Genomic DNA, 25,557 nt, shown 5'->3' on the forward strand with positions numbered 1-25,557 from the left:
GAAAGGTTTGTGACAGTTTGGCTTTATAATAAAGGCAGGGCTTTCCTTTTGGACTTATACCATTGATAAACATTGGGTTCCCTACAGTTTGAAAACTCTAACACTTGTTTTTGAATTCAAGAGCCTTACCCTTGAGCATTTGCATGCAGGGGCAGCTCGTCTATAATGGGCAAAGTTCCCCAGAGAGCATTGCTTGCCAATAGACAATGCAAGGCGGGGACATTTTGCTTCCCCAGCCATGCATGGCCCGTTGGTGATGCAGGCTGGGGAACTGCAGACCTAAACATGCTCAAGGGGTGCTCCTGAGTCTCTCCACACTTTTAGGTCTAGGTGGGAGGTGAGACGAAGGTGCTCTGGCTCTACCAGGCATGTTAAGAACCAGGAAGCTCTCCCTGCTTCTTGGTTCCTGTTTGTGTAGACCGCTGGAGCAAGAGGCCTGCTTTGAAGAGCCTTGTGTAGTCCGAAGCTGCAGGAAAACAGGTAAGGGAAAAAAAACATTATTCTATGTGTGCATGAATGTATGCATGTCAGATTAGCATTTATTTACGTACATGCGTATGTACGTATGTACATATGCGAGCGATCAACTGTGCAAGTGTGCATATGAGAGTGCAATGTGAATGTGTGTGAGTGTTCGTGTGTATGAGAATGCAGTGTTAATGTTATGGGTACCCTTGTGAATGATTGTTTGAGAGAGGCTGTATGGATGTGTGACTGCTTGTGTGAAGGTGTATGGACATGTGTGCATGGAAGGCTGCAGGCTGGGGGTGGATTTGGTTAATGCAGCCAGCAAGGACATGTTTTCTTACTATGGCATAACATTTTAAAAATACCATAAGGGCAAAGCCAACATGATGTGTGTTCTTACATATGGAGGGCATTTTGCATCCAGCAAAGTCATGTGTATTTACTGTGGCATTGCATTTTATACTGGTGTTAAAGGCGAAGCCAATATGAGTGTTGTTACATGGCCACACTGGGCTACATTTGTGCAACCAGTCTGGGCAGGTTTTCATACTATGGCATGGCATTTTTAACTGGCATTAACGGGAAAGCCAACATAATAAGTATTCATACATATGGGGGGTGGACATTTGTGCAGGGTATGTTTTCTAACTGTGGCATGGCATCTTATACCGGCTTTAAGAGAAATGCCAACATGACGAGTGTTCTTATTTGGCCAAACTGGCCTACATTGGTACAGCCAGTCCGGGCATGTTTTGAATATGCCCAGACTAGCTGCACCAGTGTAGGCCAGAAAGGCCACATATGAACACTTTTTTGCTGTGGCATGGATTTTTTTACTGCCATCAAGGGCAAAGCCAACATGATGAGTTTCCTTACGAGGCTATACTAGCCTACATTGATGTAGCCAATCTATATATATTTGCTTACTGTAACATGGTATTTTTACTGGCTTTAAGGGAAAAACCAACAGAATTATGTTCTTACTGATGATGCTATCATATATTGGCAGATACAGCATGGATATGTTTTCCTATAGTAACATTACTGGCATTATGGGCAAAGCAAACACCAGTATGTTCTTAGTTGTGAATGCTGCCATATTTTGGTGTAGGCATCACCAACATGTACCGGCACAGTCAGGATGAAAATCAGTGTTTACACTGGTAGAACATTGAATTATAGTGGGCAAACACATCGTGAAAATCTATTGGAAAATGCTCCTGTGCAATGTTGTTGACTTGGCATCCAATGGATTTCTTAATTTCTTACTCTACTAAACCGATTGTAAACTGGGTGGCTTTGTACCCAATTTTTCACAGAAACTGTGCTGTAAAATGCCCAACTTAGCCCATTATTAAAAAAAAATTCTCGGGGGAGAAGTCGCCTGTTCCCCTCTTGGTTGTTTCGGGCTTCTTCGCTATGCTCGTTTGCTCCCCATATTCATACCAAATGTTTAAACCTTCCCCCAATTAAAAAATTCACCAGTCGCTACTGTTTGGATGATTCCTCTGGAAATCACTGTCTTGAACAAACTCCTAAAAAGTCACTTACCTGTTGCATACATACTGCTTTTAAAAAAAAGATTTTTTATTGCTGAATTATTTTATACAAAGAGTATATATTCGCTTTTATTGTGCAAACCATCCCATAAAAATGTTCTATTGTGTGTTATGCTGTCACTTTTTGCCACCCGGCACTCGCTAAGAGTTAAGCCTTGACCACTTTGCTAGATTTATCCCTGGCAGAGTCAGGCGTCTGAGACGGAAGCCCTGTAACCGAGGTGTGCGTCAATCTTCCTTTTCCCTCTACGTAGGGATTAACGAAACCCTAACAGTATTTAGCCTCAGCCTGATGTGGTAGGGCATCAAGTCTGGATTAGTCTCAGCACATCATCTCTGCACCTACCTGTAAAGATGTTTGACAGATATTATACAGCACTTGGAGTCACTGCTTATTCAGTGCTGTGTGCCGCTCTCCTACATAACGTATCTACTGTGTCACCCAAGGCTCTTTTTTGACAGCATACTCTGCTTGGCACAGGATGGAGGTCAGGTAGGGCCTGAGAGAAGGTGAAGAAGTACTACTGGTATTATTTGAGATCCTTGTGCATGGTCAAGTATTAGACCGCAGCAACACATAGATGCACTGGGTACTGAATTAAGATTGTTGGTGGAACATTTACTATTTTCTGGATAGATAACAAGAAGGATCATTAAAGAACTGGAGACACATCTTTTTGGGGGGTTAATTTATTATTGGGAGCAATTCAGTTAGAATTGGAATCTTCACCCTTTGCAAAATCAAACCCTTCATCTTGCCGCACGACTTCTGGACCATATTGCAGCCCATTGGTTTCTCACATGGATGGGAGAAATGCCCTCCTGACAGGGTGCCAACCACTCACTTGGCTCCCCTAAAAGCAGTCCACTGTTCTGCAACATGCCTTATTTCGGGTGCGTGGAAATTTGACTGAATCATGCCCGTCCTACGGATACTTTATTGAGTACCTGTCCAGGCCAGGTTACTGTTCAAGACTGCATGTGCCATCTACAAAGTAGACCAGAGTAGCACACCAGTGCGCCTGGTGGCTAAGCTCCACATATCTGGTGGCACACGCTCCTCGTGCACTTGATCCCAGTTCGGCTCAGAATGACCCCACAATTCTCCAATTTCACAAATCTCACAAAAATGTGGCATTTTCAACAACACCTGGTCAAGTCCTAATCTCAATGGATGCATAGACTGACACACAGGGATATACAAAAACAAACAATCAGGGTGAGAGGTCATGCCGCTCCAACATTCTAAGAACATAAACTCAATTTCATGAACATATATACAAAGGGTCACAAAGACGTTAAATACTACCTGAACAGTGCACAATTTTAGCATTGTTATTGTTCTTTGTGACCCTTTGTATATTTGTTCATGAAATTGAGTTTATGTTCTTCCCTGTGACTGCACAAGTGTTATGATTGACCAAGAGTAGCATTTTGCTGTTGCTGTTCTTTTGCATTAAGATCCAGTTCCGTCCACTGGATCATACTTATTTGTATTGTATTTTCAAACACCCCTGGGTGCTCTATCCCTATTAGTCTTATCTAGATGCTATTAAAACACATTTGTGTGAAGAAAAATGTATTTCCAATGACTGTGTTATATATTTAGAATGTTTGAGCGGCGTGACCTCTCACCCTGATTGTTTGTTTTTGTATATCCTAGTATACCCACCTGGGTTTTTCAGGGTTTTGCCAGGTGCCCTCATATTTAATCTAGACTGACACACAGACAGCAACTCAGAGTACTGCACTACTGTTAAAAGACACCAGTCCAAATGCTGCTCTCGAACTATGTTCACTCTTTAAACAATAAAATAAATCAAATCAAACTTTGTTCTAGGGTAGACAGTCAAGAATAAGGGGTATACCACTTCGGAGAAATGTCACCAGAAGAATGTGAAACTTTGCTATCCACTGTATATTACTGTCCCTTGTTGAATTGTGTGGGGGTAGGGGTGAGTGTCTGCTGCGAGATGACACGAAGCATCCCAGGACCAACTCTATTGCTGTCATCAGCTAACTACACTCAAAGTTAAGTGTAACCAGTGGAAAACAGGGTTCCTAAATTAAGTATTGGTGGTGTCTGCTCCATCCTTTAATGTTGAGGAAAAAAGACATATTGATGGACCTTGTGGGTCATGAGGATCAGAGGGTTTTTGCTACTTTTCAAGCATACATACTGACAGTAGTGCAGGAGAGATTGAATTTAATGATTGCATTACGCTGCAGCGATATCCTTTTGGTATAAGAGGATAAGAATAAGAGACTATGAAGAAACTTGCAATGACCCTTAGTCATTTAGCTATTGTGAATTTCAAAACATGCATGATGAACACATGCTTGCCTCTAGAAATCTGCCACTAGACAATGCATATAGGGACACAAGCTGAACCTTCACCATCATGGGTCGGGAGGTACAGAATTAAGGACAAAAACAATAAGCGTAAATACACCATAATGTGGACATACAAACTGACATTGAACCCCCACCCCTGAAATCACGAGGTGAAGCAGTTCTCAGAACAAAGTTTGAAACAAAATGGTCAAGTTAGTTTTCTGTGAAGCCAAGGCCATACGATTTGAATGGTGCTACATTGAAGATTATTATACTAACATTTCATCATTTTTGAGGTACATTTGACAATCATTAGAACTATAAAGGAATGGACATATATAATACAAAAGTGTACTTCATTTCAAGCTCTAGAGTGAGCAAAGCATGGGGAATGCTTTTAAAAAGATTGAATGCATGTACTGGTTCAGGGAACATGCTGGTACATACTGGCAGAGATGGAGTTTTTGGAATCCTTTGGTAGGATTGACTGTATTAATGTGCATAATACAGAGGCGATCTGACCAGGCCCTAATTACTGTTACCTAATCATTGTTTCCTATTTTTCATTATACAGGCCGTGCGTGTCGCCATCTTCTATGCCTCTCCTCAGCGTTTAGATGTCTATGCAAACCAAGTGCTGGTGTCCCCAACCAATGCGGATTGGACCTCACAAAACACAGACTACACTTTATTGGAACCTTCATACCCAGGTACCGTAAGGCATAGTAGTGTGCTGTTGTACTGTCCAGACAGATAATATTGAGTGACACCACCCCACTTTGATCTGAACAGTCACTGCCCCACACTCAGATTCCAAATAAGAAATATAAAACCCACTGTTCACTAGCATTTTGTGTCGTGGATTTTATCCCAATCTTGGGTTTTGAGCAAACAGCACTTTGCATATTGGAACCTTTACGCCATTACTTATGAGGGGAAAGTGGAAGTACAACTGCTCGCATGCAAAGCCTGTTGGTGAAAAAAGGATTTCTGATGCTTGTGACATTAGTATGCTAAATCAATACTGCATCCAATTACTAAAGGCATACATCATACTGGGAAAAATGTACCCGGAGTGACAATATAATCCCTATAGCTGTTGTGGTCACAGAATAGTGCAGAAGAAGCACACAAATAGTAAACATAATCAATCTTAAAGGGATCAATCCTAAAGGGATAATAGCTTCATTAGGCATAGTGTCTGATAGCAGTTAATGGGCTCTCTTAATGTACATTGCCCTGGCTGAGGTGTCCACTGGCAGTATTCAACTGCTTGCAGAGTACTCACCATGTTACGCCACACTGTTGAGAAGATTGCACATGCTGTAACAGGTGTAAAGGGAAATAGCACTGGTAATTGGTTTTCCATGCTCTTACAAAGATATCCCTTCATCAGGCATTTCCCACAAATCTATGGCATCTTTTTCAAATCGGAGCCTGCTATGAAAACACAATAAATAAGTTGTATTGTACAATTAGCACAAAGGAACTAAGTCACCAAAATGTAACTTTCATATGTTTAAGAAAATTGAGATATTTTGAACAGGTGAATGAAATAAAGGACACTTACTCTGCAAGATGAACAGTTCCAAGGATAATGAGGTAAGTTGTTTATGGACGACGGCAGCCTCCTGTGAGGGGTCAGCAATGCAAGGCGGACAACTCTTAGATATTTGTTCAAAATATGCCATTGTATTAGAACAGAAATAATATCAAAATACTTAACTTGCCCTACTCTAACTTGGGGTTCCCTACCAAACAAAACTAAGGGAAAACATTCTAACACAGGAATGCTGGCCCTTACACTAAACATCAAATGCAAAAGAAATTAGATGGCAATTCAGCTAACAGCAACAATGACATTTATAACATTTAACAACCTTATAGCAACCTCGGTGTACTCCCTTCACCAGGCTTAAAGGTGTATCCCTCTTCAGGGCTTAGCAAAAATAATATAGGGAAAATTCACATAGGCTGTAAAGGTTTAGATTAGTTCTTGAAAAGTCAATATCAAGATAAAGATTTGTTAACCACAGTTCCAACAACAAAAGTTCTTCTTCTGATGGAAAAGTGACCTTCCACTTCCTCAGAATAGTATCATTGTTTTCTCAGACACAGTTAAAAAAGAATTACAACTTCCAAAATATGAATGGAACAAAAGTCTTGCTTAACAAAGACTATTCGTCTTTTCTGGTCAGAAATCACAGTAGGTACATTTATCAGCATGACTTCTTAGTTCTGCTGCTTCTATTTCAACAACTTCATTCCTACTACAGTTTCCCATTAGGACACTCTTGTTGACCCCATAGCATTCCACTTCATTTGAACTACTAAAATCTTGCATCCACAGACACTCCAAAGATACCACCACAGATTCAGTATGATTCAGTACTTAGGGCCTCATTATGAGTTGGGTGGTATCCCGGCAGGAAATCTTCCAGAATACCACCCAACTTAATTACCATTACCGCCACTTGGTTTGACGGAATTACCGCCAGATTACAAGTGGCAGTGTCGGCGTTTGGTGGAGTAACCGCTACTGCCACAGTAATTCTGCTGATTTTGATGATTTTTGGCAGAAAGCGGGAGGATTTACCTCCAGCATGATGCTGGAGGTAAATCCTCTACTCCAGGGTCACTCTTATTATGGCAGTGTGGGAAAAGTGGCAGTAATTCCATTACCGCCAATTTTTTCCCACACCGCCATACTTGTAATGAGGCCAATTTGGACAAGATTCACTTTTAAGGCACTGCAATACCTTAAAGTAGACACGGCACTCTTCCTGTGAATATCTCTTAAAAAGGGGCGGCCTCTTTCCCTCTTTTCTTTGACTACAACCATGACAACGTCAGTATTGTATTGGAGCAGCAATATTTCCCTTGCACAACTTGGCCTTCACATCTTTGCCAATGTCAGACACACAATTACCCAAAAGCCTTGATGCCACTCTCTTGGCTTTTGGAATTGCTTGCACACTTGTATCTTAGGCAAGTTTGATCTTCTCTTGGGCTCACAGTAATAATTAGCACAGTTTCTGGTTTTGAGAAAGGCTGCTTCACTCTCAAATAGGGAATTACTTTTGGCATGGGCAATGACTGCGCTCTCTCCAACTGCAGATATTGAATTCAACACTTGACTTCTCTTAGTAACAATGATTGTTTTTTTCAATACAGAGATAAAGTTCACTCTGCACTTTGAAAGCGAAATTTGTCACACGTGTCCTCTTCTTCGTGCAGTTTTAAAGCTTTAAGTGTTTAACAATGGTGTTTCATAAAGAGCGACCTGAAATGTTCACTCTTCTCTTGGGAAACAAAATTAGGTACACTCGACCACTCCCTCACGAAGTTAACAACTTTAAGGGTTTGACAATGGTGTTTCGGAAACATTCCACGCGAGTTAAAGAAAACCTTTCCATTCACATGCAAGTGTTAACTTTCATTGTTCCCTTGTTAGAAAATGCATCAACTAAATTCTATTCGCTTCTACTTCTTGATTGGTGAAAGTAAGACTGGATAATGTTGCCGGCAGTGCTTGCGCAAGGAACCAGGCTTGACTCACCGGCTTCTAGTATCCTTGTTCTGCGGGTTGCTCTAGTTCCATGACTTGAGGCACAACTTCTACTACTTCTGGCTTCACAGGTGCCCACAGCCTTCCTCTGCTTAGGTGTCTCTGGTTCCGCCACTCAAATAAGGAGCTCCTTTCACTCCTGACACCTGCGTCCCACCCACAGCTCCTCGCTTCGGTCTTTGACAGGTTTTACACATATAACATACCTCCTTTCCTTTCTCATCAGATCTATACAACTTGAGAAAAAATTGAGCAGCTATTAACACAACTTGACCACACCACTATGATAGGTTGCTATCTCACAAGCATATTTACAACAGATTACATACTGACCTGAATTGTTCACATTAACATTTTAACTATCAACAAATGCTATAACCACTTAACACATTGCTGATCCTTGACAGTAACAGTTACTGGTCCATCACCTCCCTTGTGGCGCCACGTTCCTTCCCGCTCCACCGCAAACGTTAGTTCTTACTACATACTAAGTAATAGTGCTGACCTCCGGGACTTTATTAACCTGCCATTGGTCAGTACACATTGATAAAAACATGAGACATCCTGAGCTTGTGGGAAGGGAGACATTTACACCACATCCGACCAATGAGGTTCCCCGCTGATATCAGCGAGAGCACAAGGTACTTGTTGCTGTTCAGTGACACCAAAACTTACCTGGTTATTGGCTCCTTTGTGTATCGCCCATCGCTCCTTATTCTGCTTCTCAGGCCCACCTGCCAAGGGGTAATTTGAAACTGCTGATCATACTTTGGCTGTCTCTTCCCAGCCATATTTCTGTGGGCTTAATTTTTCCCCAGTCATGGCGAGCACTGAGGGTTCTGTTCGCTGTCCTTGTATGTATTAACTGGTTCTGTCTCCTGGGTACAGTCAGTCTCTTCCCCCACCCCACTTTTGTAAGAGGACTGCGCAATGTTTCCAGGTGGCCTACCGTACAGTGTTGGTCTGGGCCCTCCCCATGCAGTCTGTTCACCTATCATTTTCACCTGATTCGAACAGGGCGGCAGCACCCTATACAATTGCTCAACCCTACACATCACACGCCCCCAGTTCCCCCCTCGAGCACATTCACCCCCCCATTCAGTGCGCAGCCATCAATGATGTCCTGCCATCTGCCAATATAGACGATGCAAAAGGAGGAACCTTTGTACACTCCATTGCAGTACCACAGGAGTGACCACGGCGAATATTCCCAACTCTGAGCAGGCTTTGACACACTCACCCATGTCTACGATTCGTCTCCCATCTCCAAGAAGGCCTCCAACTCGTGAAGCGAGCTATAAACAAAATGTTGCTAAGGAATGTTGTCGCAGAGACGCCTCTAGTTAATGCTGCATCCTTGGTCAGTTCACACTCGGTGTGTTCGCAAACGGTCACACCAACGTCATCAGCATCTCCTTAGCGCTCGTGAGAGCCTTGTAGACGGAAACGCTGGTCGCCGTTTCGGGAATCCATTCCCTTCACTGTTTAGGGACTCCATCCCCTTGCCGTAAAGTAATGGCACAGTTCACTTCAAGTGCGACACAGCAACAATTCTCTGGGTCGATGTCCGAGCCCCTCTCCTCCTCTGCTGCCATCAGGGGCCAGCTCATTGCCACTAAATAAAGGAGTGTTACTTCACGAGATGAACAGCTTCAATTTAATGGAAGAATTTGTACACAAATGGCTGCAGCCTCCTCCTTCCTTCTGATGAAATCTCTACACACTCTCCTTCTCTTTTAGATCCCTCTCCAGCATCTAACATTGTAACAGAACATTACCCTCAAGACGTTACCAGCTATGAAATGGTATTTATACATATAACAGTGAACATCACTATAAACAGACATATTTACCCATTAGTATTAAGCTACACACATGTTTAGAGATGTCTCTGTTGCATATGCTATGCAGACATGTGATACATAATTTAGAATAGTGTTGATAGTTAACCCAGAAACCAAACACCAGAGTCCCATGGCAATAAATGCAAGGACTCTCTGAAGTTAAATTGACTGAAAAAAAGCTGCGCTCCATATCCCTCTCCTGGAAATTCATGCTGAGGCCACCAACCCAGATGACCCTTGTTACTGTAGCTTTTTTTGTTAAGTTGGTGCCATTGCCAAAGAAACAAAACAGTGTCCGTTACATAAGGGAGACAACAAGGACATGATGGTGGAGATCAAACAGGAGAACCCTAGCCTAGACCGAGGTGAATTTTAGGCTGTGCGATATATATATTTGCTAAGATTGTCATAGTTGAAATAATATTGTCCACTGATTCATGTGCCCGCAGCATCACAAGATGGTATGGAATCACCTTGATAACAGAGAGCTTGATAACACATGTGAGGGGTTGCATAACAACACCCAATATATCTAATATATTTGATCATTTTGGCAACATTTATTATATACACATTCATTGGCCAGTAGCAGAGGGAGGAGTAGCAGGGGTGTTAAACATAGAGACATATGTAAATCATGAATGGTTTCCATTTTGTTTGGGGGGAAAATCAAGGCCTGATTTGTATTAAGGTACAAAAGAATTTCCATTAAAGGAAATAGGCCCTGGCTTTATGAGCCTTGTGTTGATTGCATATTATTTTCAAAGGATGCTAAGGTCATGTTTCTCGACATGAATGCAAATTGTGCGTTTTGGGCAGTCAGGTGTGTTGAGTTGCTATTTTCATGTTGCATCTTAGCTACCATCAAACGTGTAATTCATCAGTGAAATTAATCACGTTATTGATTTTAAAAATGTAGGTATTTCTGCGACTTTCTTAGTTGCCGACAGTGTAGAGTTGGTTTCATGTGTTATCTCCTGTAGCATTTTGGTCAGGCTTCGAATCAAGGACACGTTCTCACCACCAACTTGCAATACAGTGAGCTCAGAAGTTTACCATCTTGCGCATTGATGCACGGCTGTAGTGGCCACACCTGTGCACTTTAGCCTTCTGCAACAGGGGGCCAAGACTTCAAATGTGGGCACAGCACCACTTTAAAAGAAGTATATTACCAAGTGCAAAGTAATTGCCAGAGGGCATGTGCATAGCAGCAGCAGCATTATTCATCTCTCTTCAATCCTAGGGCAGGTAAGATACTTAACTAAGCCTGAAATTACCTATTGTACGACTGACATCACTTCACTGTCTTTTGGCTATCTACAGTCCCATTCAAGCCCAATTCAGAACCTACCCCTGATTCATCACAGCCAACCATCCATCCCTTCCCAATCTGCTCACCAACCTTCTCTCTCTCTCTCTCTCTCTCTCTCTCTCTCTCTCTCTCTCTCTCTTTACTGGGCTGTACCCTTTCTTTGTTGTCGTCACTTACCTATTTCTTCTCTCCTTCATCATGCATCTTGACTTCGCTCCATTCCTCCCTCTACTCATTCTCCTTTCCTTCTCTCATAGCCTTCAGCCTCAACTTGGTCTAACTTCTTCATCATTCTCAGGCCTCCCCATCTTCCTCCTTCCCCCCTGCACTTGCACTCCTCAGAAATGATACTCCTTTTCTCCCGGCATCTCCAAAATCATCTTTTCCCCTCACTTACTGCACAACAGTTGTAGCTCTACCCCCACCTCCTATCACTCTTTCGCTGGTCCTCTGGAAGGCCCAATACCTCTACAATAAGTCTTCCTTTTAGTCCTCATCTGCCCTCTTCAATGACAAAGAGGAAATGCAGGCACAACTCTCTTGTCCCTTACCTTGATGATGTCATCTATTGACCATGCTGTCTCTGACTTTCACTATGACTTATGACTCCATTTGACCAACACTATCCTGCTCGCACATTCATACCTTCCCGTCCTTGTCCTCAGGCTTGTCTCACCTCTGAAATGTAGGCACTTAAAACAAACATGTTCTGTGACCTACAACAGTAATGCAAATTAAGGACACCTACCCTACTCATAGATTAAATAAATGCCTTTGCTTCCCTAACCTCCGCACTGGACTACTCATAATTCACAAGCCTAATCTCTTGCCTTTTCAATCACCCCCACAAACCTTCATCTATTCTCCAGTGTTTGCTCACACCTCCCATGCCAATATGCATTGTCTCCTCCCTTTCTGTAATGATGTTGCTCACTACTTAGTGTTAGGAGTTAGGAATTATAGTCAAACACAAGGTAGACATGATTTTGGCTAAAGACTTTTATTAGACCATAAACGGGGTTGGGAAAAGGCCTTGCTGTCCCTGCACTAGTGGAACCTCCCCATCTAAACTCAAAACAAAGGATCCATCAGTGTCACAATGTCCAAAATCACACCGTCCTGTGCCCAAAACACTATTCTGACCCTCACATTCTAAACACATTAATTCTAAGCTGTAAAGGATAATGGATAATGGTCCTCATCAGAAGTTGGGTGGTAGCCCTTAAACCTGGCGGTAACGGAATTAGTGCCACCAATACTGCTCTACCAGCTCACGAGTCGGCGTAAATACCACTGTACACAAAAGGTTACCTGTGCTATTACAGCCGGCGCTGATACCACCGTCAACACAAAGCGCACTTACAGCCGTATCACAAGTGCATGTAGGGCAGTATTAGCACCGAAAACCGGTGCTAATAAAGCAGAGAAATACCTTCAGCCTCCAGTTGGAGGTAAATGAACCCAGGTGCCAGAAATGAAGCCACAGGTGCACACAATGCACACCTGAGGGCTACATAAGACACACCCAGGCCCCAAACACTGTTTCCAAACTCATGCTGCTATTATTTGCCGCAAGCTGGGACAGGCAGCTGCTCATGCTGCACCTGGACCTTGTGATTCAGGCCAACCAGGCCAGGGCACAGGGAGTAGATGGGGGGAGCGGAATGAGGAGGAATAGGAGGAGGAGACCGGTCTAAGCAAGGCGAGCACCCATCCCGTGGGTCAGGCCATCACATTGGCCTCTCAGTGAAACCCACTTGGTTACTGAGTACCGCCTCAACAGCGAGAACATCACTGAGCTGCTGGCCACAAACAAGGAAGAAATAAGGAAGCAGGATCAATATCCGTACAGCTGTGCCCCCACTGGTGAAGCTGGTGGCAGTCCTGCAGTTCCTGGGCACTGGCACCTTCCAGCACTCTGTGGCCATGATGCACGACATTGGTACAGCCCACATTCTGTGCAGTCCTGACCCAGGTGCTGGATACCCTCCTGTGCCATGTCAACCACCATATTGCACTGCCCACTACCCAGGCCCAGGCCAACAATATGAAGGCAAGGTTCTATGCCACTGAAGAACTACCTAATGTCATAACAGCCATTGACTGCACCCGTGTTGTGTTGATGGCGACCCAGGCCTATGAGGCAGTATACAGTAACTGGAAGCACTACCACTGCCTTAACGTGCAGGTGACTTGCGGGCCTGAACTCATCATCACGCACTGCTGTGCCCACTACCCAAGTTCCACCCAGGACTCCATGGTCCTAAGCACAGCACACTTCCAGGATACATGGAGAGGCACAGAGGACAACGGACCTGGATAGTGGGTGAGTACAATCCCTGCCACATATGCACAGTGAAGCACCAGACCAAAAAGGGGCGGGGGATAGCAACACTAAAACGAAGCATGGCATGACAAGTGGATGCACTGGCAGCACCTGCACCAACGTCAAGGGGCCTCCAAGGGAGCATGCACACATCGGGCACACCTGGACATGCATGCTGATCTACACACACCGCTGTCATCACAATGACACATTAGACCACATGTACCACAATGCATCAGGAATGTGGCACTGTGCAGATCCACACAGCAGCACCCACCAGCATGTCCACCCATGCCACAGCCATGTGCCCATGTGCAGTTTCCTGGCACACGCCACAGAACACCCTCCACATTGCCACAGTGTACATGTGCAGGCAAAGGCATGCATGTCACCATTTGCAAAGGCTGCACAGGCATCACGCATACACATTGCATGGGTGGGATGCACACATGCATGCACACGGCTAACAATCCCAAAATATGTTGTGATAGCAGACCCATGTATGAGACAACTGACTGATTTCTGTATGCCACCCCATACAGTGATTCTGGATATCCACAGCTGGCATGGCTGATGACCCATGTGTGACCCACGTACACCGCACGAGACCGCCTACAACCATGCCCACAGCTGGACCCGTCTATGCATTGAGCGCATCTTTGGACTCCTCAAGGCACAATTCTGTTGACTAGATCGCACTTGCGGATCCCTAATGTATGCCCTTGATGAAGTTGGGAAAATTGTTCTGGTGTGTACAATGTTACATAACATTTGCTCGAGGAGGAATGTGCCACTAGTCCCCCACCGCGGACAGGCCACACCCAGAGGAAGACCAAGATAAACAGAATGAGGCAGGAGCCAGAGTAGACACTCCCAGGGATGACATGAGAGAAGGAACAGTGTGCCGGTAGGTACTAATAGACAATTTTTCTAGTACAATACCATGCCTCAGTCCACTGCCAGCACTGTGAATAAACTGCACATGAACACAATCGGGAATCTCTACACATTATTGATGTTAAAAAAACGTGTATGTAACATTTTGCATCAAATATACCCCCTAACACCACCCACCACCAACACCCTGCATACAATCCTGCCTCCCCCAGCTCACAACCAACACCCCAGCACGCATGGTTGCCCCTCGAGATCCAGTGTGTGCCCCTCTTCGGTGGAGAGGGCAGGAGCCCCCACCAGCAGCCCCTGCCAACCTACACACAGCGTGACTGCAGCCGGAGATCCAGCTACCTACTTCAGGACCTGTGAGGACCTTCGCCCATAAATCAGCTGCCTACGCTCATCTGGTGAGCCATCCATTGCTGCAGCCCCCCCTTGGCACCTTCTTCATCTTTTACGTGCTTCAATCCACTTGTTTTAGACTGAAATGTGCCCAGAACCGTACCGGGCCAACATTCTTCTCTTTCAAAACGTCAGACGCGATGTGGCACGAAAGTGAGGTTGGGCTTTTTTTCAGTTGCTAAGCAACCTTGCATTTTTGCAAGCAAACATCCGCAGCAGGTGGAAGGAGCAGGCGGCCACATCCAAGGCCACTATAAGGCCTGCCCTGTTTGCCCCTGTTCGCACCAGGGAGCATTTGACTGTGCCTCTACCAGCACCCCTATACATCGTCACAAGAACTGCAGAGCTTCTCTAGACCGTCTGACCCCTTAAAGGTCTACAACAACAGTATCGCGTGTGAGTACACCACCCGCTAACTTCTAGGCAATGTTCAAATGTTTGCATAGCCCATAGGCTCTTGCTCATTATACGTTAAGTAGCAGTACCATCCCTATACTGTATATATGTCTTACTGCCTAATTGCCAGTATACATATCGCCCACATTTTACTGATCAATATACGTTAGACTATGCAATTCCTGCACTGCTTTAAATAGTGAATCCATGTCTGAATATTAGATCCTCCAAGCCCTTCTGAACTGCTTTGGACCAATGAATATATGTTTGAATAGTATACCTCTTGAACTGCTGCGAATAGTGATTCCATGTTTGAATATGATATCTTCCAAGCCCTTTTGAACTGCTTTGGACCAATGAATATATGTTTGAATAGAATACCTTCTGAATTAGTATGACATGTTTGTATGCTGACTCCAACTCGTCCGCGCTGCAATATCTGTTTTCCGTTGCTAATCCTGGACCAGCCCATACTCTCTAGAATGACTTAACGATCTGCCTACCTTTGCCTACACTCTGACCTTCTAAACCTAACAATTACTTGTTGGACTAACCTATCCACTGAACTATTATAGTGAACACCTACTGGACAGGTCTATCCTCATTAGAGCTAACTTCCTAACTTCACTACAGCAACGCCACTACTCTTGCTCGCCTACCAGCAGAGCCCTCCCATAGTGCCCTCCTCATGTACTCTGATTTTAGTGCATTATGCAATTCCCACCTACCCGACATCTACTACTACCTGCCCTCATACTTATCGCCCACTGGCTAACATCACTCAAACCACAGTTGATTACTTCCATGCTCCCCCCTAACAATGTTGACCACAGAATCAAGGCCTCTCCATTCCTACCAGCATTAAATATCCCCATCATAGATGCCAAAATCAAACCAACCTCTTTTCTACCTAAACTGCTCTTAAACACTCTGGGGACCAATAAGGGGACGACACTTAACCCCTCTACTGACAGGAGTACCACCAACTCCATTATCAACCTAACACCCACCCACCCTAGCACCAAATCTAGAAATTCCAGACTATCTACCAGGCTACTCCCATACCATCAGCGCACACTCAATGGTAGCCACACTTGCCATGCACACCCTAATACTACAACGTCCAGCCCCAAGAAGCCCCAGCCCACATACTCTGCTCACTCCAGCAAGGAAGTAGCCAAATCTGACACTACTGTGCCAGCGAATCAAGAAACCCCTAGCCAAACTAAATCTATCATCACTAAACTAGTCAATCCCACCACGTCCCTGAAAGGAGCCTTAATTAACACAAGGGGGGTCATTACGACCCTGACGCTAAAGGGTTAACGGCGCTGTAAAAGGCTGCGGTGCCATTAACCCCTTAGCGCCTAATTACGAGGTCCCTTTGCGGGACCCGACCTTAACGGCTGGTCTGGACCAGCCGTTAAAGTAGGGACACGCAAAGGGACTCTCGAGGTAATTACGGTACCACAATTTGCGGTACCTTAATTACCGCCTTCCCCAGTCCCATTGAGCCCTATGGGGCAAAAATGGGAATGGGGAAGGGCCAATGTTCAATGGGGAATTACCGCCCCGCCAACCTTGGAATTGGGTGGTAATTCCCCATTGAACATTGGCGGACTCGTTACAATACCGGCAGGACCCGTGGTATAATAGCGCCATGGGTTACTGCCAGTATTGTAATGAGGGCCTAGGTCCTTAGTTTCGCACGCTACTGAGGTAGCTGACAACATTCTATACAACAACCTGGACTTCCTAGCAGTAACAGAATCCTGGCTGCACTCAGCAGCAGGCTCTGCACTACTACTAGCCACCCCGGACAAATACTCTGTCATCAGAGCCGACAGACCCACAACCGGAGGAGGAGGCATTGCCCTCATCTTCAGGAACACTCTTCAAATTAGACTAGTCCCCTCACCACCACTATCTTCATGCGAAATCCTCTGAGCCAAACTCCAAACCTCACATAAATGTACCACCTCCATTCACCTTATCTATAGACCTCCAGGTCCTCCAAACGCCTTTGAAGAGGATATAACGACCTTACTGTCTGAGAATATCAAAACCACCTCACAAACCCTTATCCTTGGAGATTTCAATCTAGGCTACAACGCCCCTAACAACATCTTAGCTAACTCCTTAGCTAACACTATGGTCGAACATGGCTTCTCTCAAAAATCACCCTCCATACTCATGAGAAGGGAAGGACCCTTGATTGGGTAGCAGATTTAAACTGCAACATTTCAGTAAACAGCATTACATCCCAAACATGGACAGACCACCACCTTATCGAGTTTGAGCTCACCACAGCTTACAACAAAACATGCCCCATAGCACATTCATGCCTCTCTAGAAACAAGCGGAATATCACGGCTGAGGCAATCTCGCCCCTTGTTATCCCGACTCTTAACGCCTTACCTTACACAAGTGACCCCAATGTCCTTGTAGACACCTATAACGCGTCCATGATCAAAGCTATTGACTCAGTAGCACCTCTCAAAATGTGCAAAGGACAACCAAGAGCACATGTGAATTCTTGGTTTACCCCTGAGCTAAAAGTGATCCTCACAGAAATAAGAAAACTGGAAACTCTCACCCTCCCCTGAGAACAAAACCAATCTAGTTTCCATCTCTACCAAATATAAAAATGAGATCATTCGCAACAAACGCGAAACCTACAACAACAGAATAAATCAAGCAGGTTCCAGTACCAAAGAACTTTTCACCATCCTGTGAGAAATGGAGTCTCCCAACCCACCCACAGATATCTGCCTAAAAGACAAACTTTGGTGTACTAACATTCAAAGTGCGCTCACCAATAAAATTACCAATCTTCAGACCAAAATAGCTGACAAACATAAATTACTTACCAACCAAGCAGCTTCCAAACACCTCCGCCTCCACTAACTCACAGCTTCAAATTCTCAAATGTAACTATACCGGATGTACAAAAAATCATTGCCTCTCTGAAACCATCCAAATATCAGGGCGACAGCTGTCCAGCACAGATTATTAAGGATGCAGCTAGAGACTTGGCCCCATTCATCACCAAACTCATCGACTCCTCCTTCACCAGAGGTGTAGTACCCAGCAACCTGAAGGAATCCTGGGTACTCCCATTACTCAAAAAACAAACTCTTGACCCCACCATTCCAACCAACTACAGACCGATCACTACGGTCCCATTTTTACTAAAGATTTTGGATAAGGTTGCTTATTTGCAAATACAGGACTACCTTGAAGCTAACAAACTCCTAGGATCCGACAATCTGGTTTTAGACCTCAACATGGGACTGAAACCACCCTTGTTGACCTAAAAAGCCAGATTGATTACCTGAAAGGCAAAGGTAGATTTGCTATCCTGCTCCTCCTAGACCTATCTGCTGCGTTTGACCTGGTTGATCATAAGGTACTTTGCAATCATTTGGAAACAGCAACCTTCTTCTCCAAATCTGCCATCACATGGATACAATCGTTCCTAAACAATAGGACTATGCAAGTCTTCTCCCCCATGGCAGCAGATGACCCCATACTGATCACCTGCGGCGTGCCCCAAAGGTCCTGTGACTCGTCCACTTTGTATAATATCTTTACAAAGCCGTTGTTTGACCAACGGGATCATCTGGGTGTCACCTACACCAACTATGCAGAATTACTACTAGTAGGCTCCCCAGCCAACTTAAACAAACTTGGCCCCAACTACAACATATTCAATATAGATGGGAATAACCTTTCAATCGCCAAAGCAGTAAAAACGCTTGGCTTCTACTTTGATGCCTCATCTAACTTTAGTAAACAAGTAAACATGACCGCCTCACCCACCGCCTACACAGCAAACTGATAAGAGCCTGCAGACCCATGCTATCTTCTGATAATTGCCTTACCCTAGCCAGAGCTCTTATAGGCTCCAAACTGGACTATTGTAACAGGCTTTATCTAGGCGCCAACAAAACAGTTATCAAAAAACTCCAGACTACAAAATAATGCTCTCAGAGCTGCATTAAATATACCCAGAAATCAACACATCTCAGCAACCAGAATACAACACAAATGGCTCTCCATAAATGAAAAGAACAAACTCAAAACGTATGCCTTACCTTTAAAGCATTGAACCACACAGCCTCCCCCACCTCACTGAAAAATTCACCTGGAGAGCATTCACACGCATCACCAGATCTACAGACACCTCCTGTCTGTTGGTCCCTGGGTTTAACTTATAAAGAGCCGGCGGTTCCAGTTTCCCGGTCCTAGCCTCCCAACTGTGGAATTCCCTCCCATCAGATATCAGGGCTATTCAAATATTCGACCACTTCAGGAGAATAGTTATAGCCTGGATACTTAGCAAGAACTAAATCACTGCGCGTTACATGTGCATAGATGAATACCTCTCATCAGCTACCTATTACCGATGTATGTATTTACCATTGTATGACTCCCATTGAATGTATGTACAAACTGATATTGCTATATCAATGTAACTGTATTTCAAAACGCCCATATACCTTTGGGTCAGGTGCGCTATATAAATAACATAAACAAACAAACAATCCCGCCCACCACCAACACTCCAGCACACAATCCTCTCACCCCCAGCCCACCACCAACACACCAGCACACAATCCCCCCACCCACTTGCCCTCCATGGCATGGGCACTCGGGCCAACAGTCATCATGCCAATCACTATATCCGTGGCCTCTTTCCCCGACTTGCTGCATCTGGTGCTCTGGCACGCAGCTGGCACAGGGACTGGTGCCTAGGTGTTGTTAAGGATTTCAATCAGGTGACGCACACCTTAGTCTCGGCCCAGTATGCAGCGCGCAATAGAAATGCTTATGTTATAGATTTGATTCAATATTGAAATGATACACCACTCATATCACACCCCCTTTTCAAACAGCCACGGTCACAATGGACCAGGAACCAGGCTGGTTGATAAAATATAATATTTATTCATTTTAAAATTCAAAAGAAATCATACCATTTTAAATATGGGGCAGCAATCACCAATGGGGTGATAAGAACAATATGAATGTAAGCAATGCACTTAGTTTAACCTTCTGTTGACACAACTACAAAACACCAGGGAATAGGAGCACTTTTTATTTAGGTAAGATAGCACTGGGGTTAGAAGTTCCCCCTGCAAGGTTCCCTCAACCCACAAATAATCAATTTTAAGTGGATAAACAGAATCAGCAGGTAATCAGGATAGACAAATAAGAAACAGAATAGAAATCTGACTTTCCCTGCCCAAACAGGAGAGAAAAACGGATTTTAAGCCTGGCAATCCTAAAATGACACTCGGAAATGGATGAATAAATGAATAAATGGGTATAACTCTTGAAACAAAAACAATTCTTTACTGGAGCAACACTGGAAAGATACTAGCAATCACAAGCAATGTATTGAGCAAAAGTATACAATTCGAATCTGAATGGAAGATTTAAAACAGTTTATAATCAAAATGACATGTTGTAAAATTAACACACTTTTGCAGATCCCGCCTGAATTTACCAAAACAGTTTTTAATAAAAACGGGTGAAATATGGTGAATCGCATTTTAGTGTTGGGGTGTAGCTATGGATCAGAGGTACAATATGAAAGTGAAATGAGGTCTCTAGCTGTTAAATTGAGTGAGTTATGCAACATCTAGGGGAGATGCGTTTTTGAGAAAATGAAGGCGCGGAAAAGGAACAGAAATCAATTTTGACAAGGGCAGTTTTACTCTACACCAGGGCATTCAGGCTAGGCGACCAGATTGAGACACAGTAAGCTCCGGGGTTGATCCGCATAATCAACCCTAGCACTTCCACGCCCGCCCTTGGGGACCCAGTCCGATCACCCGAGGGAGGACTAAGGGCTTAGGATTTCACAAGACATAATTATTAAAGAAGTTAGCACTAGCGCAAGGAATCAAAGGCAGGGTTTCAAGAATGATTGTGACAATATTACAGTTATCAGGATAAGGATTGGATGACTTAGAGATTGGGATGGAACAAAGCAAGGCAAGGTTTACTATGTTTCTATGGTTCCTATTGATACTCACAGTCCACTTTTAGTTTGGTCTTTGGACAGTCAGCGGTTCTGGTCGCCACACAGGTCTGGTCTAACACAGGGCAGCCGGACAAACTCAGCGGGACAGAGTCAGCTGGGCAGGGACTGGATACCAAAGGATAGTTCTTCTGGACTGGCAATTATGGTTACTGGATACTATAGAGCATCAGGATAGCAGGATGGCAGCAGCATGCAGTGAGTAGCAGCAAGCCAGGTTAATTCAGGATGCTTCCAAAACACCACAGCGATTCCCTTGGTTATGGGGATTATTCTAGAATTGAGGCCTAGCTGAAGCAGGATCAGCAATTGATTGGCCTTGTGGTTGGGATCTGGAGTTTGGATGGATAGATGCAAGATGAAGACAGGAACAGACAGGAACAGTACGCCGCCGTAGGAATCAGGAATCGGTGTGTGTGTGTCCAGTATGTTGTCAGGGGCTCTTATTTATAATGCCAGGTGACATCATCACAGTATATGACAGGGGCAGGCTTTACTACACATGCCCCTAACAATAGGATTGGGCAAAGGTAGTGATCTCCACCTTGCTCTCTGCTGGTTGGATTTCTAAGGGAATGATGTCAGGTTTATGAGGTGAGGTTTACAATGTCCAGAAATTCCCACATTTCCTTTACTGAAAATCTGATTTTGCCAAAAACATAGTTATACACTTACAATCTCTTGGCAAATTATACCCACAGGTTACATATGATGTACAGCGCAGATTAGTCCAAACCTCCAGTCTCTGAGACCTTGTTTAGCCTTTCTGACACATTTTGGTAATTTAAACATTAAAGATTTGGCCTAAAATTCCACAATTTTATACACAAATGCAAATTGTCCCCAGGGATGTATGTACAAAATCTTATATTTGCCACATTCATATTTTCCTTGGAATTGGTCATATTACGTAACTTCTGTTCCCCTTGCAGCAATTAGTTCTACCAAGTTTTAAAAGATGGCCCCCAAAATTAGATTTAACACTGCCAACTTTTAAATTTCTGTGAATTCTTGCTACAGAAATAAGAGTCTTTAATGTTTCTTTGTAACATAGTCTCTGGCACCAAAAGGCAGTCCCTTTGTTACTTGATCCTGTTTTTTTTTCCTTCCTTCAACTGCAAGAAGCTGTCCATTCCTTCCAGGCAAGGGGTTTCCAGTCTTAATTGAAGGTTTTATTACCCTTTCACACTTGACAGGTGAGTGTCCCAGGACTGCTATTGTCCCAGCCTGGAGCACAGACGAATGTCTGATGAGCATGTGAACCCCCATTGTCCTAACCCATTCAATGTTTTTCAAGCTGGCACTTCCCACCTAATTATCCTGGATTTAGGGTGTATCTCCCTTCCTAGGAGGAGTTTCATAGCTGGCAACTGGAAATACAGGTTTCTGAGAGCTTGCAACTCCAGCCTGTGTGTTTTAAACTGTTTAATTTCTTACTTTGTGTTGAATTAAACCAACCTATGACAGATGATATCCAATGTCTGTATTGTCACCACTAACATAAATTCTTTACATTGCTAAGTAAGCAGGCTTTTATTAACAATTGAGTTTAAAACAGGTCATTTTTTTCTCTTCAGTCAGCACAGCCCCTTTTTCCACATGTGTCAAAAACTGCTATCATTTCTTTCTTTAATTCGGTTTGCAGCTCCTCAGATTGCCACTGTCTTGGCAGCTGTAGTCATTTTCCTTGCAGCAGGACTCTTATCTAAAGTATAGATACAATTCTCCTTGACGTGACTCAAAGAGTAAAAAGTCTCTTTGAACTGCTGCGGCCTGGATACATTTTTGCAAGAAATAAATGCTTGTTTACCGTGCAATTGAAAATTAAGTTGCTTTTGATTTCTCTGAGAGTTGGTTTTAACTGGGCCTTTTTACTCACAGTGGTTTCAGAATGACAGATGAAATTGGCATCAAAGCAGCATTTTGATAGGGTGAAAACGGTTTCATTTTGAAGGGGATTCTGGCTTTTGCAGCAATGGCAGGCTTTCCTTTTCACTTGATTCCATATATGTTTTAGAACACACTGGCATATTTTGCAGTGTGTTCCCTTGTTCCGTTTTTTCCGAAGAATGTGAGGCAAAATGGTGCAGCCATTTTCAGTTGTTGCTGCCAAAAGCAGTTTTGAGGTCCTGGTGCGCACAGGAGCCAGTGCAGCCAGGTTACTGTTTCTTGCGCACAGGCAGCTCTGTGATGTAAAGCAATGCCGTTGAGTGGGTCAATAGATCCCACAGGGTACTTTGCTGGGAATCCTCTGTTGGTGTAGTGGAACGGGAAGGGATTGAGCCCACCACCAGGAGCTGTCGTCGTTGGAGCTCATTGCTGTGACGGATGGCCTCTGCAAGGGCTGAGACACCCTCCGTCATTTCCCTCACACTTTGGCCAAATGCCATCAGTGCAACAGTGCCAGGGGCCGTAGGGCAGTCACCAGGGGTTGCAGCTGCAAACCCTGGTGACCCCAAAATGACGTCTGTGAATTCAATGCACCCACATAGCCCTTCTCTCTTTCCCTCTCCAATCCTCCTTCTGTTATCACCTCTCGCCCCTACCTCTTCTATTCAAGACTGCTTCTCTCCTACCTCTCTTATTGAAATAGCACCTATCCTTCGCAGTGCCAACCCATCTTGCTCTCCTATCGACCCTTTTGCTCCCTAATGGTTAGGGCCTTATTACAACTTTCCTGCTAAAACGCTGATAATTCTGCAATGCCGGTATTACCATTACCGGCAGGCTGACCACTGTAATTACTGGCACATTGCTGGTTCTCGGGCATGCGCACACACCCCCTGATGGAAATGGTAATACTGCCACGCTGATGTGTCTGTCAGAAATGTGCTAGAAATAGCGATACCGGCAACCAAACTGCCGGAATCACCAGCGCCAGTATTTCCGGCACCAGAATTACTAGCACCAGAAATAGCATCAGCACATGAACTGGAAGCTTTCTGGTGACCATTTTGTAAATTCAATCTACTTTAAATCTCCCACTTCCTCCTGCCATCCACCATAACTGGAAGTGCAAACATGCCTGGGAGTGGCAAATCTCTAGTCCCTGAGGTCCGGCTAAGAAAGCCGAAGTTCGCATTCACATGGACCCAGTGGTGATGCATGCTGAGGCCCTCTTTGGGGCTGGGAAGACCAGCCAGAGGAAGAAGATAGCCATCTGGCAGATGGTGGCAGACAGGGTCACGGCTGTGAGGACTGTCCCCTGCACACCAAGAGACTGCCACAAGCGGTGGGAAGGCTTGCGGCTGGGGGTCTGAAACCTCCTGGTCACTCACAGTAGGCAATCCCTGACACTCATGCCCTGGGAGGAGACGTGCAGCTCAATCTTGCACATGGAGTGCATAGAGGAAGTTGGGACAGCAGAGGCAGGAGCTGGGACCCAAGGTGATGGTGGTAAGTACACCAAACATCATGTAAATGCAAATGTCCAGTCCAAATACATGCGCCCCAGGCAGAGAAACACCAAATGGGTAAGGCAACAGGTCCAATACGTGTCAGTCACAGCAAATGGTCCAATCACACACACATGCTAGGGGATGCAGGCAGATGTAGCCATGCACAAGCATCATGGCCAAAATGTGCAGCCCCACACATAGACACATGAAGAGCACTCATATGTGCCAAAGGAGAATGGCACATGAATAAAAGGTCCACCGCACACACAACAACAAGCCACCTTGGCAGACCAACAGTCAATGTGCACTCCCAGCACCACATTTAGAAGCACACATCAGAGTAAACAGACCAAAGAAGCCGTATGATAAGAGCAGGGCACACAAAATGTAGCATGACTGTAATGCAAGCCCGAAGATGTGACTCACAGAAGACTAACAGCATGTTCATCCCACCCAAACAGGCACATCCTTTGACAACAACATGTCTGGACCATTGACGTCAGGCCCACCACAACCACCAACTCCTGCTGCTGCCAGCACCACCATGATCACCTCCTGCTGTGCCAGCAACACAACCACCCCCTGCTCTGCCAGCACCACGACTACTGCCAGCTGTGCCAGCACCACCACTGCCAGCTGTGCCAGCACCAACACAATCAGCTGTGGCCATGCCACCATCAGCTGTGCAAGCACCACCATCGCCAACTGCTGCGAGCACCACACCTGTGGTCAGTGGGCCCACTGTCCCTCCTGTGCTCTTTTACCACCATGGGCACACCAGCCAACAAGCCATTGTGGCAGGTATAGCACAAAGGAGGAGGAGGAGGACAACCACAACCTCTACCCAACCCTGTCTCTTAGCCCGACAACACTCCACAGCCCGCCTCTACCCATGCCCAGTATCCAGGCCATGGATACACGACTGCATGCAATGGAGGACAGGCATGGTGAACTGACCACAATCGAGGGTGTGTGTTGGGAGGTGGGTGTTTGGGAAGGGGGG

The 25,557-nt window shown here is 44.8% G+C and overlaps 1 protein-coding gene across 1 annotated transcript in view; it reads left to right on the plus strand.

Annotated features, from left to right (window-relative positions):
- LOC138498338 (fibrocystin-L-like) overlaps positions 1 to 25,557 on the plus strand; it is an 848,238-nt gene that overhangs the window by 671,955 nt on the left and 150,726 nt on the right. Inside the window, exon 29 of the mRNA XM_069622136.1 lies at positions 4,937 to 5,072. Within this exon, the coding sequence (XP_069478237.1) occupies positions 4,937 to 5,072 (136 nt within the window). The remainder of the gene's footprint in view (positions 1 to 4,936; positions 5,073 to 25,557) is intronic.

This window comes from Ambystoma mexicanum, chromosome 5q, assembly GCF_040938575.1.
Source record: "Ambystoma mexicanum isolate Mex_15411 chromosome 5q, UKY_AmexF1_1, whole genome shotgun sequence".
Lineage (NCBI taxonomy): Eukaryota > Metazoa > Chordata > Amphibia > Caudata > Ambystomatidae > Ambystoma > Ambystoma mexicanum.